At 37.8% G+C, this 17,607-nt stretch overlaps 1 protein-coding gene across 1 annotated transcript in view; it reads right to left on the bottom strand.

Moving 5' to 3' along the window:
* Positions 1–1,809: 1,809 nt before the first annotated feature.
* Positions 1,810–17,607, bottom strand: part of TM9SF3 (transmembrane 9 superfamily member 3) — a 39,850-nt gene continuing 24,052 nt past the window's right edge. The window contains exons 10-15 of the mRNA XM_071563296.1: positions 9,899–10,038; positions 8,279–8,347; positions 8,038–8,184; positions 7,800–7,883; positions 7,614–7,690; positions 1,810–3,175 (exon numbers count right to left, since the gene is read on the bottom strand). Coding sequence (XP_071419397.1) covers positions 3,108–3,175; positions 7,614–7,690; positions 7,800–7,883; positions 8,038–8,184; positions 8,279–8,347; positions 9,899–10,038 — 585 coding nt within the window. The 3' untranslated portion in view covers positions 1,810–3,107. The remainder of the gene's footprint in view (positions 3,176–7,613; positions 7,691–7,799; positions 7,884–8,037; positions 8,185–8,278; positions 8,348–9,898; positions 10,039–17,607) is intronic.

Here is a 17,607-nt window from a genome sequence, read left to right as displayed (position 1 = left end):
TTTCTATATGTGCTCTGCCTCGACCGGAAAGACTTACAATTGCATTTATCTAAAACATTTGGTCAAGACTGGCTATTGCTTACACAACTATTTACCCAATTCCCTGGCCTCTGTAACAGAAGTGGGAAGCACTGACTGGCCAACTGAAGAGTTATCAAAAAGCCTGAATTAAACAACCAGAAACTCCTAAGAAACAACCATGTTAAGAGGAGTGTTGTCTGTAAGATCTTTATTTCTTCCATAAAAGAGGAAGGACTACATCATCTAAGCAGAGAGCTTCCAAATTCTATTAAGCAAAATGGTTCAAGCTGCACCCACATTTTTTGGAGGGGACAGAGGGGGGAGGAGAGAGGGAGGACAAATAGTCTTGTCCCAAAGAGCAACCATAAAGACAAGCTGTTGAAAACTGGTCACATTTTGCACTCCTTCAGAAACCAAACGGGGGAAAACAAAGCAACCCCCCAACTTACATGCTTTGGGTGGAGGTATAAAAATGTCAATTATTTAAAGACAGTACTTTTCCAGAGAAACTTGCTTGCAGGAAAAAAAAGCAATGCCTGTGCAATAAGTATCTTTTCAATGTCCCTTTAAAAGATATACATTCCTATCTGGGGATGCAAAAGCTAGTAATGCCAGAGGGCAGAGAAAGCAAGCACACAGCCCACCACTCTGTGGTATTAAAAAGTGATTAAATGAAATTCACAAACAGTTTGGTGACATTTCTGATAGACTAATACATAGCAGTGCTCCAAATAGGGAACCGGACCCGTTATCAAAATACTCACTTTACAAAAACTTGTATCTTGGCAGAGTACTTAATGTATTTATTGTGTGGAGATAACGGCTTCTCACTTCAGATTTAGAGGAACATGGACGAAAAGAGGGCTTCCCACAGCTGTATGCACTAGCAAGTACTAGTACAAAATCCAGTCTAAGTTTCCATGTTTTGGAACAATGGAAAACTAATTATTGACCCACTTAAGTTCACCCTAATATCGGCTTGCACTTTAAAAAATTATTTTGTTCAATGGCAGAGTGTTCACATACAGATACCAATGATTCACTGGAAGCAAAAATTAATTATTTTCTGACAGACTGGTTAAAATTGGCCAGGGAAATCAGACCCGAAAGCTCAAATACTTTTCAGAAGCCATATACAGCAGGATGCACTGCTTCCCACTATCACCTACCTGTACAGTTCCTCCAAGCTCCAACCCAACCATGCCAAAATACAGATGTTTCTCATTGTGGCTACTGCATTATCAGTACTTATATAGAGACAGTGCTATACACAGTGCTAGTCAATACAAATACTTGGCTCATTTTTTAATTTCAGAAAGTTGCCTTCTCCATGGCAGGTGCTCTATTTCAGACAGCCACGCTGATGTAAACAGCCCTACATGGCAGATGCCTAAAAAAACTCATTAAGAAAATCAAGCCAAGTGGCTCTCAAATCTGACACAAACACATTCAGGATATTTCTAGCTAAATACAGTGCATAATTAACAATTATCTTAGAAAGACTTAACCTTTATTTGCCCAGTTATTTTAGTCCACGCTTACCCCCACTTTTCCCAGTACACTGGCTGTATCACAAAACAGATTTCTCCACAGCCAAGAAGAATCTTTTTGGGTTGGTCATTCACTTTGGAGTTGTGTTGTACAATACAGTTGTAAGCAAATTCTGAATTCAAAGCATGGGGGTTTGATAGATGAAAACCACACTACTATTGCATACAGAAACTGGTGTTCAGCAGTAATGCCTTTTCAAACCTTCTCAATTGCAAACTCATCTATTTTCACAATCAATACATTTTTGTCTGAAAAGTTTATTTTAGTTTTCTCTGAACACTCTAAAGCAACTGTGCTTTTAATGTTACACAAGTGTTCAGATAGGATTAACAAAAATTAAAATATTCTAAATTACAAATTTAATTCCTGTAAGAGCTTCAGAAAGGAAATAGAAGAGAAAAGCATGACATACACACATTGTGAAGAAACCCCAACTTTTCATGCAATGGCAGGCAAGATGTAAAAAGCCACCCGAATTCACACATTTTTACACCGAATCATCAGAAAAGTACTCTGTAGTAAATCTGTACATCCAAATACATTTGGGATCTACACCTAAGTTACATTATTTAATGTTATATACACTTATTACCCCTTGTATGATGTCTAAAGGAAAATCTTCATTCAACCCAAAGCCAAAAAAAAAAAAGGCAAGACTAACTTGGAAAAAAAAAAGGAGAATCACTTTAGACATTCAGTTAAAATGTTGGTTTTGTTTTAATCTAGACCTCAGAGTGTTCATTAAAAAACACACAATCCTCTTCATTTAACATTTTGCTTTCTACCTGTACAGTAAATTGCATTGCAGAGAACACATCCCGCCTTCAGACTGTTTTTTCTTTGGATGGATTTAAGATGTAGCTGGATATTACTTAAAGATAAATAAAGGGAAGTTGGTCCAACTAGAACAACAGCTGATATATTACATGCATATGGGGGTTTTATATTTTTTTAAATTATTTTTTAAACAAATGAGTGTAGGGTAGTTGATACTGCAAAAAAAACCAAAAAGCACCTGGAGTCAAAATATAAAACATACCTCCTTTCCTGGCAATGGCAGTAAAAATCAGAAGAGTAAGTTTTCTGGAACAGCATTTTTACATAATTTAGAAATGTTGAGTACCAGGAAGACTACTAATCAAGTAATTTTAGCAGCCAAGTTTCCCTCTTTTTATTGAATGGAACAAATGCTTTAAATAAACCGTTTGTCCTCTTCACTGAAGAGAGCTAGTCTATTCATCTTTAATGAGCTGGGTTTTTTTGTTTTTTGATGTTGGGTTTTTTGGGGGGGAAGATTAGCCACGTACTGTAGTAATGCCTACTGCATATAATCCAAGCATTTGCTGTGAACAGTTGGAGAAAGCAGTCAGTGAGAACCTAGGATCAATGAAATAGATGTTACTTTAAGCCATCCACAAAATGGAGACCCATATAGTGCCCACTGTTACAACCCAAATCTCTTCTCGCGCTTTTTGCTGTGCAAGTTCATCCCCAGGAAAAGAGGAACTGATCCATAGTTCAATTTTCTTATTTCCTTAGTCAATTTTCACATTAGTGTAGATTTTACGAACAAAGGCACTTGTTCCCATGTAACCAATAGCTCCTGCAAAATAAACCGAGAATGTTGAATATGTTAGAGGTGATGATCAAAATTAGACAGCAATATAAACCACACATTTAACAGAGAAAGTCACATAAAGCATGCACTCTGCACACAGAAAATTATCTACCTGCAAAACGTGTTCTCAGACCCTAATTATCAATGCTGAATGTCTGGTAAGAACTTTGCTAGTCTAGCAGTCTAAATCCATTAAGCCACCTCACCAAGAGGCCATGCTCACTTGGCCTCGATAAATATAGCAGCTCCCCTACTGCTGCCAATAACTGGGTCCATTTTTTCTGAACAGAGGGTAAAAAACATACAATCACCCACTCTGCAGGGAAGGTAGATGGGAGGGCAGGTTTTTATTATAAGTTACATGCCTTCTGGATGAGTGTTTTATTGGCAGATGGCATTTTCCCTCCCACAAGGCACAAATAATAATAGATCCCCATCCCAGGAGTCTTACGCTCCAAGGAGGTCTGTACAAAGAGATTAAACAAGTAGCAGTTAGTAGTTAGAGGAAATTGCAACCTGTGGTTTTCAAATTAGTAAGAGTCATGAGCAGAGTATGCATTGTCGCAGCAGTAATAAAAGAACAGGTCACTGGTTTTTGATAGGGGCAACCATTTATGCTAAACCAAAAATACTGCAGTACTAAGGACATCTAGAAAAATGAAAGAAATGCAGTGGACTAAGACCCCTTCTCAGAAAGAGATTTGGCAACCTACCTGATCAAACCCAGAACCCCAGGTTTGCCAGGCTCAGTAATTACTGTGGTCTTATAATATCCACAGGGAATGTCTTCATCTCTTCCAAGCAAAATGAGAGTAAATCAGTTTGGCTAACTGTTATGTTTGAAGTGAAGTTGAAAATCAAGTAAGAATTAGAGCCAACTGCAGTCAGATTGCCAGCACAGTCATAAAATAAGGGGAGAAAAGTCAGGGTCTGTAACTCACTATAGAGAACTCGTAACATTAAATGCTTGGGTACTTGGTAGAGAACAGACTCTAAAAAGAAAAGATATTTTTTCTTTCCTTGAAGCAATACAGAAAAGCCCCAAACAAAGCATGAAACACCTGCAGTGAACTAGGATGCATCAGAATTGCAGAAGACATGTTAAATACAGAAGTGTAAGCAATGCCACAAGTTTTCTGCCAAACTTTCATTTTCCAGTACAAATATAAAAGTTTTTTTTTGCTTTTGTAAATTAAGGCCATACAAACTGCAGCTGGCATTGCTGACTATGGAATTACTCAGATCCTGAAGAGTTTTATAAATGCTGAGGATGATTGTTAATTTATAAAGTCAGCCATTAAATTGTCAAAAGATTTTGATTTTTAGACCTCCAAAGCCCAAAATTTGTAACTCATCAGAAAATCTGCAAAAGACAAACCTGATTTATCATTCCAATGTTTTTGGAGTGGTAAAGAGCCTGTGGAGTTAGCTTCTGTACTGCACAGCATTTCAAGTTGTATAAATATCATGGCAACCATTTCTGCTGGCCAGCAAATGAGTGATTTGCATTACTAAACTGGGCAAAGTAGAGTTCAGTTAAAACAAATACAGCCTTCACAAGATCAGGTTGCTGCTTGCTTGCAAGCAAGCTGAGGATGCAGCAGAGGGAAAGCCTGGACATTCAAGGAGACACCAGTACAGCATTTGGACAGACCCAAGTGCAGGCTGTGAAGGGAGGTGATGTGAACTTGGAATCATACAGAAGCACATGCAGATTCCTCTGTAGCTTGTCAGGAAATAAATCTGTCTTATGCAGTAAATGGACAAAATTATGGCACTGGACTCTTGTTTTAACACTCATTATATGTTTTTCCTGTTAAAGAAAACACTGCCAACAGATCCAATGCCCATTTTAGTTGCTAAACTCAGATATATTCCAGAACTTGTTCTTTGAGAATTACTCTAGTGATGTGATGCCAGGTATCACAGAGACTTGACAGCGCAAAGCATTAATTGTGTTTCACTTGGGATCTAAAGAATGAATGAGATGGAAGTGAAGGGGAGGAGTAGAGAGTAGCAGTCACATAAGACCACAAGCTCACATTCCCATAAACAAATCATAACCTATTCTGAATCACAGGAGCCTTACCCATGAAGGCCACTAGTGGCCAATACCCAAGGCAGGGGTTCAGCCTCAAGGCTACTTCACAGGCATTGAATAAAACATGGGGCAGGGAGGTGGAAAGCCTAGGCAATGAGGACTAAAGAATGACCTCCTGAATCAAATGCAGGGCAGCTGGCTCATCTGAATTAAAAAAACCACAGTAAGGCAAATATTTTGTTTATTTATTAAACACCTTACCAGATGTTATTTATAACTTGGTTATGTCCTATATAGGTTTAGTAGAAATAGACTGCAATCATATTTCAGCAGAACAAGCTTTTAAATAAAGAGAAATATCTAAATACTTAGGAAGAGCAACCACAAAACAAAAAAGATTAATTCCCATCTATTACTTCAAACCAATTAACACTTACTAGAGCTGTGACTTTGTAAGCACAAGATTCTTTTTTGAAAGCCCTTCAGGCATACTTAGAGTATTTATTTAGATGCTGAAGTGTGGTATTGCAAGAGAACTTTCTATACCATGTAACTACTAAGCCATCCACTAAGCTGGGGAGTAAGTTTTATTCGTTTCTGTCACTAAGAGGGAATGGAAACATGAGGAGCTGAAAAGGTTTGGAACTTCTCATGGGCTCCCTACTGTCGAGTCCCAGAACTGAGATGCTCTGCAGAGAGCAGCAAACCTTGTGAATCAAAACATCCCACTACACGTGGGGTTTGAGTTCATCAAGCATTGTCAAGGGCATTAAAATCAGAGCTGGATGATACATGCCTGCAACAGAGAGTTTCCCTGTGGCTGCTTTGGGCCCTAATGAGTTTGTCCCATACCCAACTGTGTGCTATCAAACACGTCCATCTGCGTGAGCCCCCAAAGAACAGCTCCACACACTTTTCACAGGAGATGTACAATCAGGAGCACACACACTGCACAATTCCTTAACACAAATGTCTTTGTTAGACCTCAATGGCTGCAAGTTCCCTACACAAATGCTTTTTGACAGGGGATTTTTTTTTCTTCACTCAAATGCTGAAAATGGGAGTTCTCAGTAAAAAGGAATCTCACAGCTTCTCTTCCAACAGACTTAAAAACACAAAAAGAAATCTCTGTAGAGCTATTGAAATCATGTTTAGTGTGCTAAAGTATTTTGCTCTAATATTCCATCAAGAAGTGTCCTACCACAAGTAGAAAGCATTTGACAATCTTCCTTTTTCTTGTTTTAAAAAACATTTTAATTACAGAAACTGGTGGGCAAGCTTGGCTTCTACATCACAGACATTTTAATCAATACAAGCCTGAGCACTTTAAAAAGAAAAGATTAGAGCTGAAAAGTATAAGCCTATTAAAGAAAAAAAATGGCTGCAAGACTATCAAAACAGCAGGGAAGTCTTGTAATGTGCCAAGAACCTGATGAAGCAAGATTAGATTGTATGAGAGAAAAGTGGAACAGGTACTCAACAGTTAAGAGATTTATTCCCTCCCCATTTTATAAAGCATTGTGATAAAACCCACTCCCTTGAGATATCAAGAAATCTATACTTTACAGAATTAAGTTTCTGTAAGACATCATGTGTCTCACATAAGCTTGAAGAAATCCTTCCACTAGCTATAGGACTATTCATTCACTGCTAAGAAGTATTAAATAAAGTTCAAACATAAAAAGCAAATAACATCGTAGAAAACTGGTAAAGAACAAAGAAGCACTTTCTGAAAGTCATAAAGAAAAGGATAAAAATAAAGTGGTGAACAAGTATATTTGACTTTAGCAGATGACCTCCATATCATGAACTATGTTTTTCTCTAAACATTCTCAAAACAGTATCTTAAAAAGCAATGAAATCCACCTGCACATGGGAACACTCTGCACTCTCATCACCTGTGAATATTTCAATACTTATTCCTCAAACATTATGTTGATGTTTTAGTCCCTTCTCTTCTGGTCACCCTCATACATACATGCCACAAGATACAGACGGTACTGTTATCAGTATTGGGCTACCATTTATGCCTCAATGGACGTATCAAGCTCCTTGTCTGAAGCAAAATGCTCCAGACTCAACTTAATTTGGAATTTATTTTACAGAATTTCTTGCCAACTATTGAGTCTTTCAAGCTTGCACTGAAACTGAAATTCTCTGCACAGTAAATAAATTATCTTCCTATCAGAAGACACAATTCACAGAAATCTCTAATATTAGATAAGAACAAAGTATAAGCAGGGAACTCTTCAGATTCTTCTAAAAGATTTTCTGAGCAGACCTTGCAGACATGCACATTCCACCACCAAAACCGGAAGCTAATGTCAGAAATATGGTAGTATGAAAAATTGTTAGAAAACTGTCAAAATATCTGCAACTTACCACACATTATTCCCAAAGCTGTGCTAAATACTGCCATATAACCAAAGTAAAATGATGTTTGAAACAAGCCATACATCCTGAAAAAGAAAGATAAGAATTTATGCTAGATATTTTCCTCAGTTTTTATTAATAAACTTACTTGGCACTATAGTAATCTGATATCCAAGCAAGAAAACTACCACTTACTTTGTCTTGAAAAAGTAGTAGTAAAAGGAGTACATGTAAACATAAATCGCAGTTGATGCCGCAGAAAGAAAGCTTGTCCATTGCCTAAAAGTAAATACACATGTCCATCATACGTCTATCCAAAAGGCTTCCCAGGATGCACAATGCACTTGGAAAAGACCTATCTAGACTGAAGAAACATTACTTTTCTACAAAACCCTCACAATCTGGTTCGCTATGCAAACAGTGCAATACTTACCACCTGTAATCCTCTGCGTTTAGCAGGAAATACGTACAAACGATAGTCACACAAACTGTCACAATGCAGAGGATAACCAGAACCAACATCATAAAGCCATAAACATAGTAGATCTTGTAAGCCCAGAATGAAGTAAAAATGAAATACCTGTAGAGTGTAAACAAAATATGCAGATGATATTGTAATTAAACTTAAATTATTATAACTTTTAATCAAACTGGCAAAGAGCTGATATACTCACATTTCAATAAAAATTGATCCAAAAGGGAGGATTCCACCTAGGCAAACAATAACAGCTGGTTCCATGAACCTGAAAAATATTAGGATCGGGTAAGGGACAATTTTTTCAGTTTTAAACATACTAAGGCCAGATAATTAATATAGCACAGAGCATTATTTAAAAGGCATGCTAACAAGAACATTTCTGCCTCATACCAGCATATTAGAATGAAGACTCCCTCAAAATTGTCATGTGTATAGATAAAGAGTTATTCTTGGAAAAGCTGAAATAACATAAGGCTCATACCTATCACCTACAGGCATAAGGTTAGCCATGTAACCAGCCTTAAAGCCACAAAAAACCTCTCTTACCCAACAGAGGGCTGAGCAATCAAGCCCCATGACATCCACTAGCCTTGAATGAAAGCAGTGACAACTCGGTGCCTGTTGATGGCCACAGGTACAGCAAAGACTACAAAGAAAATCTTGCAGAATAATGGTTATATAATTAAGAACCAGTGTTTATTTTTAATGCTATCCTGAGTCACGAACATATGGCTAAAAATGCACACTCAGATACCTGTAGATGACACTGTCACTTACTAAAGGTGACCTCTATGTAGTACTTGTGATGACGCTGAATCTAGCCAGTAACCAGTGATTTAATTTGCAGCTTCTTTTATTATTTATAGGGAAACTTGTCTAAGTTGATGGTGTGCTATTTCATCATCTTCAAGAGAAGTATCTTATTTCTTTTTATCTGTCATGCTGATCCAGAAAAATCCATCAGATTTCCAAGATACAGGTCACAATATAAATCACTTCCTAGCATCTGAGCTGCACAACCCACCACTAACAACAGACTAAGTGTGCTGCACTTCCTGGACATCACAGGCATACAGGTTTCAGTGCCCCCTTCACTTTGTCTGTTCCGTTCCTCTGAACAGGGAAAGCATGAAAAATCTATCAAAAAAATCCTCTGAGGACATTTTAATTTCCATAGCTTGCTGCTTCCACGACAGAATGAAATTAATAGGAAAAAGTGACTGCATTCATAATTTTCCAAAAACCTAGGTGTATTTTTTCAGACTAGACACCCCTTTACACTGACTTCAAAAATAATGAAGGCTTCTTCACAACTCAAACCAGATACCTGTAATATTTTAGGCTCTATGCCATCAACCAAGGTGCAGAACTGGGAACAGCATTGCACGCTTCCGATCACCACCACCCTGCAAATAGGCCTCAGCTTCTACACAGAGACCATTAATCAGAACAGTTCTGCCTCCAAGGCACACTCCATCCTAAACCTGTAAGAGGTATTAACTAAAGAGGAGAGGTCTCAGTTTCAAGATACACAGACAAGAACTGGGTTGGGACCATTGCCTTTACATAGGGCCTAAAAGGCATTTCCGACAAAATGTGAATTAGTGATCCAGGAGTGTAAAATCTACTACAGTTCTTAACCATGATGTTTTAATTCAAAAGAAAAATCGTATTAAGGAAATGTCAGTTGAGTTGTTCTTTTGGATGCAACTCAATTTAATAAAACAATTTATTCCAGAAAAAAATGAACACCTGAAAAGTTATTTTAAATGTACTGAAGTCAATACTTTTAGTTAACATTCATGCTCATCTTTACCATTTCTTCTCTGGTATGGGACGAGGCACTGCATTGACACGACATGGAAAATTAGGCTGTCCTGACAGATTTCGGCCAAGAATTGTACCAACAAGGTTCAGTGGAAGGATGACAAAGAAACAAATACAGCACACTGCCACCTGTAAGGAAAAATTGAAGTTGTAATTAAAAAAAATAGGTATAAGACAACAAAACAAGATAATCAACCAGTATTAGTCCTCAGTAGTTGTTGCTGTAGAATCATACTCTTACTATGAAGCATTAGTCAACATATACTTATTTTATCAAATGGAGTAATTTTTTTCCTGAGAAACTGCCTAATAAACATTATTAAGTAGATTTTTGTGCATCAGTTGAGAGAACAGAACTGTTACAGATTGTTTTACTGTTTCCATCTAATCATTACACTCAATACACTGCACAGGAAATAAATGGAAACCTTCACAGTACTTCATAACAGAAAATGTCACCAGCATCTCTTACATTCTTGCAGAGAGTGCTATCCCTGGGAATTAACACCTAGTAGTTAGGTAGTTGCACAAAAAATTACAACCTTTGGGTACAAAAGTTTTAATCCAATCAAAAAAAAAAAAAAAGATCCAGACAAGAATTGCAAAGCCATGTCAGAATGTCACCAATGAAAACTTTAGTTCCATTTTATCCACTCTGCACCAACCAGGCTATTAAGAACACAGACTGACAAAGTAACCAGTGACCACTGGTATGCAAAGATACACGTTTTAGAAGTACAATGGCCCTATTTAAATACAGAAATCAAGTTTACACATAATGCAGCAAAGTCAAGCCAATGTTCCAGCTCTTTCCAATGGAACAGCCTATCTAAAAATTTACAATGAATCATCTTTGTTTCTGCCAATATACTTCTGTAGCTCTACTTTTGCTATTCCTTGAAGGCAACATGATTTATCTTCCAAAACAGGAAAATTTCAAGTGCTTAGCAAGACATTCACTACTCGTAACTCTTTAGCACAAAATGAATTCACATTAGAGAGTTCGGTAACTTTTTGATATTGATAATTAAAGACAGAACAGCTGCCCATAATGCAATAACCACAGTTCTGAAGGCTGACCCTGTGACCTTTTCTATGCAAACATATGGAAATACTGCCTTTTAATGGCACTGTTGCCTGAGGCTCTGTGTACACCCTGATGCCTCCTGAGCAAAGAAGCTGTACTCATCTTTCACTCCAACAGTATGCAAACCATGGCAGTGGATTAATGCAAAACAACAGATAGAGGAACAGGTTTAAGAGCCACAAATTGACTTGCTTAAGCAGCAGTTACTCCAAGGACATATAAAAGCTATTCATGTGGTTATACCTACAGAAGTTACTGCAAGCAGCTGAAAAGCAAGAACTACATGAGCTCAATAACAACTTAGCATTAGGTGAATCACACAAGTTTAAGGCAACATTTGACTAAAGTCAGGGAGTTATTCCTCTATTGCTGACTTGTGTATCATTACTAGTTTAGGTCAGATGTGAGTGGAAAACATTGCCTGGGGCTGGATGGAGCAAGCCTTCACGCTTCAGAGAAGGGGTACACCAAACTGGTGGCCAACAAGCAGAAGCGTTTTCCAGACTGCTCTGTATATATTTGAGGAGAGGTTATTAAAGAATTACATCACAAGCCACTAAAAGATGAAGCTTCAGTGCTAAATAAGGAGAGGCTAACTAGTACCTATGCTTGCAGTATAAATAATGTAATAATAATAAAGCAGTTTTTACACAAGTAATTAATATTTAGTACTCTGATTTATCTTCTTCCATTACTCAAAAAACCACAGGTAAGCAAGGATAGTGCCTTAGGTAGGACACTATAGAGTTGCCTAAGAATAAATTACAACAGACGTGTACAACTCGTTCCATTGGTGGACGCAGGTTCTGCCCTTGAAAACTGCTCAACCTAAATGAATGAGTAGATGAGAATTTTCAGAGAAAAATGTCAAAAAGTATCAGAAACATCAAACAACATCATCTTGAGTGCTACATTTATTAAAATCCTCACCAAAAAGTCCCAGCTTGTTTGAGGTGCAGTGGGTAGAAGAGATGTTCAAGAATTAAGGCCTGGATAGGATCCAAAGAATTTCTGAGCTGAACACATTAAAACCATTTCCAGGAAGAGTGTGCTCTGCTTCCTGCAGCAAGGCCCCCCAGGGGTGTCCCACGGCCCCTGCCCATGGTGCTCTGTGCTGTTCTAGCAGGTAGGTTTCAGAGCTGGCTGAGGCAGAAAGCTCAGACCCCGGCAGCACGAAAGGCCAGCTGTACTGCTCATTTATCCACAACTGTCCTTTGCATCTGTCAAGATGACTGTAGCTTAATTTCTTGATCTCAGAAAATTTCCCCTGACTAGGAATAGTGGTAGAAAGTGAATCCATTTCTATTTCATTACTGATTAGCTGGCAAACTCCTAAATGAAAAAAGGCTGTCAGTAGCATCTCATTCTAGTGACATGCAGTGCAGAGCTGAATGGCTTTAAATTAGGTGGGCAAGGAGAAGGCCCAACTTGATCCAGCACAGCTTGTCTGTTATGTTATCCAGAAAACTGACTCAGCAGCAGCTTTGAAATCTCAAATATTCATCTGCATAAGACAAGCTGAGACAGATCAAGGTTCCTTGAATAATGGCTTCAGTAAATACAGTCAAGCTGTCCCCAGTACACTTATAATTGGCATCTGTCAGAAGATCTGAAGGCTTGTGGTTTCATTATCGGATTGGTCAAAACATGACTGATAATGGTGTAGCATCTTATATTCTATTAAACACTGGCTGAAAAACGAACTGATCCCACACAGAACAGCTGGCACCTTCAGTGATACCTAAGCAGCATTAGATAAAGCTGTCTGTTTTAATGCTACACTATGTTCTGAGGAAGGCAGAAAGCGAAGCACATTTTTTCTTTTTTTCCTGGAGCCATTCAGGAGTATAAAATTATCTGAGATGATGTTGCAGTGCAAAGGAGACCCAATCAAGCAAGGAAGGATGGACAATAGCGCAGGTTCAGGAATGCCTCCTACTCCCACTTGCCTCTGATAAGCTGTACAAAATGATTGCTGACAGCAACCTGCTGGTCTTAGTAGGTTGACCAAGACAACTGGTAGTGGTTGTATACACCATGCTGAACTCAGCAGCATCTTCTTTCTTTCCACTCACTGTCTGAATCACAGGTAGTCTACCTGCTCAGACTAATAACTTGAAATTACTTTCTTCACTGCTGGCAGTAATAGTCTTCTTGGGATGTGAGATGACTGGAGACAGCAGACTGTCTGACCTTTTCAGGCACGTTCACCTTCATTTCCCAAACTAAACAAACAGTACCTGTTGCCACAGATGGCAAGGACAGTGATGATGCAGGCTGGGCAGGAGCTAAACCTACAGAGTTTAAATCCAAACTGAAGCAAACACAGGGCACTGGGGTATACAAGCGTCTTAACAACGACAATATGAGATTTCTGCCTGAAAGATTTCTGAGAGCAAGAAAACAACAGCAAAAGCAGTTCAGGCACTGGCCTCCATTTCAGCATCACAAATGGCAAGAAGAAATGAAGGCATATCAACATACATACCTGCCCTACCCTCCTGCAGAAGTTTCCCTGCAGAGGAGGTGACTCACTAAAACCCACAAACCCTAGTAACAACTGTTGTGTGACAGGCAGAGATAAGAAAGTTAGGTCTTTGTGAGACTTTTAGGAAAAGTATTACTGTAACATCAGCCAAGAGAAATTCAGAGAACCATTTTAACAACCCTCCATAAAACATATTATGCAAAGTGGGAAATATACTACATCTACAAACCTGTTTTTTCATCAAGCAAACAAGCACAGGTTCTCTATAATCTATATTACTGAAGACCAATTACATGAGTTTTTGTACCAAGCCAGTACATTAAAAAATATTTATTTCATTTTCACTGTTGCATTTTTGTTGTACAAAATATCTTATTTATACACAAACATTTGACTTAGTTTGCAGGTTTTAGTTGTCATAGAAGAGACTGCTGACCTCACCAAGCCTACATTCTAACTCCTTTTTGTTTTGTTTTGATGGGGAAAGAATATTCTGCTGTCCTTGACTGAATGTGCAGAACTCAGTTTTCCATATTTTAAAGGAAACATTGTCAAGAGGGATATAATTTATGTCCTAGTGTCACATGTTTCATATTTTCTGACAACTGTAGATTAAACTTCATTGAAAGGTGATAATTAAAATTTTTATGAGCATATCTAATATTAAACAGCTACTGGCAGGCTATGGTGCTTTGACTGCTTAATGCATAGGGAAGAAAAGCAATAAAAATTAACTGTCAAAGCAGCAGCTTGATCTTTCCTGTCAGCTACTAAAACTGCACTCTCAGTCATGAGACTCTCCCATAGAGAGGTTACTGAATTTGTTTAGTGCAACAGTTTTCACCACATCATCTGGTCACAGATTACAAGAACAAGAAAGGAAAGGAATGCTTACAAAGAAAGTAGTATTAATTTTATTACAAGTGGTTAATCTAGGGTGATGCTCTGGGTAATAAATTGAACTGTTGAAAATGTAGGCAGAAGCATTAAGCTGTGTCTATTTTTAGCAAAATGAGGGGTTTGACCACAGTTGCTCCCAAACAATTTGAGGAAGAATCCTGCTGAATGTATGTAACAGGATTTTTTTCTGTTTTTAGCCAGCTATATTTTCTGATCTGGGTCAAGGCATGAAAATCTTTGGCACTACCAGGTCCTCTTTTTTTCAGTGGCAGTCAATACTCATATGAACTCAGACCTGCGAGGGAAAGCTGCAGCCTGGATTAAGCTATCTGTTGGAGCAAACACTTTTTTCTTTTTGAAACAAGGTATAAAAGATGCAAACACTGGGGTCTCAATCCCAAGAGAAATTCAGTGTGCTTAACCTTGTTTAATTAAATCATTAAAAATGCACTGGAAACATTAGCCACAAAGGAACCTACCGCTCAAACAAAACAAAAATGATCCATCTTAAACAGTTAATAGAAGCTGCATAGATTCTGCAGTCAGAATATTACATTAGTCATAGTAGCCTTAATGGAAATCTTTAAATTATGTATTGCACACAGAACAATGTAAGCAGTCACAATTTATGAAATGCCTGAATTAAGACGGTCCCTTCAAATTCAATCATGCTGTACTCTGTAGAAATTCTGCATTACTTAGTATTTCTGCACAGAACTGTTACCACACTCCTCAAACGTGTATGGAGAAGTCACTTCACATGACATTATTTAAAATTCTTCTTAAATGTTCCATGCTCCACTTTTTACATATAATTCAAACACAACAAAACAGAGAGACGATTGATAAATACACCAAAAAGACTGAAAAACATCAACAGAAGGTAAGTCAAGGTATACAACTTCAGAACTTAGTGTTGATCAGTAACAGGATATAATAAACAAAATATATCAAAAAATCAAATTTGGGCTCCAAAAACATGAATAATCGAACCCAGTGCATTTCTGTAAAAGTGAAGGGATGATGGAAAAAAGCTGAGATTTTTATATCTCCTTTATATGCCTAGGGAGTTAAAAGCTTTAAACTATTAAGTTTTAAAAAGCTCTCATATTTGAATAAAATCTATCACATTCTTGGTTGCATTCTGAAGGGAAGGGCAGCTGAAAGATACCCCATGGAAGAGATTAAGCCTTTGTTCAGGCTCATGGTGCATTTCACTGCAGAAAGTTTGTCACTCTGTAGGTAAAACAGCTTGCACATATATCCAAAGGGGCTAAGGGCAGAGACTGATGTCAGGAGAAAGCTCTGGACCTTTCCAGGCTCTGCCACATCTTCAAGATGATCCAAGACATCAGGAACGAGTTATACAAGGTGAACGAAGCTTTGACATTCAAAACAGACTACAAGGACAGCGAGCTGCATGAAGATCCTGAAGAGCCCAATCAATCTGAGCATTTCAAGACAGGTGTAGAAGAGCAGGTAGAGCAGGTAGATGAAGGATACAACAACTAGGTGTTGGCTTGGATGTCTTGGCTTTGGTACTATCAGCTGCCCTTGCCTAAATTCCATGAAAATTCTGTGTGGAGAGTGGGAATTAAACCACAAAGGCTACCTAGCGGTTCGCTGGGAAGGGGCAATGCAAAATGGACAAAGCACAGGATGTCACATTCAAAAATGGTCTCTTAGCAACCTTTTAAACTGTGTTTCAGCAACTCAGTTTCAGTTATTTCCAGATTTACAGTAGTCAGGAAGAGGAGGCAATTCTTGCCAGCAGTTTAAATCAAGGAGTGTAGTTTCAAGACATGCCAGGGTAAAGGATGTAATTTCTGTGTTCTAGTACATTTAAATGGCAGAGGTTTCATTTCCCCAAGAAATCAGGAGCAGCACGTTTGCATTATACAATTCTGGATGCTCCTTTACATTGAAAACAAAGGCAGAAAGCTATAAAAGCATCTTATCCATAAATCCAGAAGGCTTCCTGGGGACTTCAACCTGAAGCATAACATGGTAATTGCAAGCAATTTCTATTTCCTTTTACAAACCAGTGTGTTGATTTGAAGTCATTTGAGCGTTGCTCATTCTGATGAACTTTCCGATTCATAACCTGCTCGCCTGCTAACTCCTCTGAAGTTTTATTGCCATAGTCACAATGATTCAAACACTCCCATAAAACCTTGTGAACATTAAAATCACTGTGTATAGAGTCCTAACATTCTCATTAAGTGATCCTTGAAGATTTATATATCCACTTGCTTTTGAATGCACATTCCCATGATCTTAAAATACGAATCAGTTGAACAAATTCACAAGACAAACTTCAGCACAGGTGGAATTCCCTTCCCTCAGCACTCCTGGCCTCCAAATGGGAATACAAGCGAGAAACATGATACCATAACTGCTAGCTCAGCAGTAAAACAGTCTCTATGCACACAGCAAAGATCAATGCTGTAAACTTTTATGACAGTATTGTACATGGCTGCTAGCACTGGAAAGAAAAAACAACGCTTGGAAGCCCTGACTGCCTAACACGAACAAATTCAAAGATATAATTTTAGTCTAATTTCTTGAAGAAGAAAACCAGAAAAAAGTCCAGCTAAGTTTATAAACATGTTTAGCTTTATATTATATTTAGTGGTTTTATAACAACAGATTCAGTGTCAAAAGTGGTATTTAGGCATGCATTGAAAATACTGTTTAATAAGGAGATATGTAGAACCAGGAATGTACATATAATGACTCCTCCATCAGTAAAAAGTTATTGAAAGTCTCTGCCTTAAACTGAGAATTGTCTCTCTCATCACCATTTATAATCTCTAACACATTCATTCATTAACAATGTGTTCTTCGGAAGTATTTTCAGTCACATACTGAATTCAGTGACATCCCAAATAATACAATATATAACACAGAATCTATAACACTAACCTTCATTCTGTGGTAGATTTAAACTAAGAAGAAATCCAAGGCTACTCAAACAACTCTGAATAGTCTGAACAATGTAACATATCGCAAAAACTGATATGCAAATAAGCAAACTATGAAAAATGTTAAATTCCAAGATTTGCTACAGATATTGAAGAGAAGACAAGACCCCCTGTATTAAGATATTCTTTTAAGTTAACATTACTATTGCACAATATTAGAAAAGCAATTTTATGGTGCATATTAAAAAAATAATTATGCTCTAAAACAATACCCCTTGCAAGCTCAAACAGAAATTCTG

Source organism: Pithys albifrons, chromosome 9 (genome assembly GCF_047495875.1).
Source record: "Pithys albifrons albifrons isolate INPA30051 chromosome 9, PitAlb_v1, whole genome shotgun sequence".
NCBI lineage: Eukaryota > Metazoa > Chordata > Aves > Passeriformes > Thamnophilidae > Pithys > Pithys albifrons.
The sequence above is the reverse complement of the archived record's forward strand: the minus strand, read 5'-3'. Positions and strand labels throughout refer to the sequence as shown.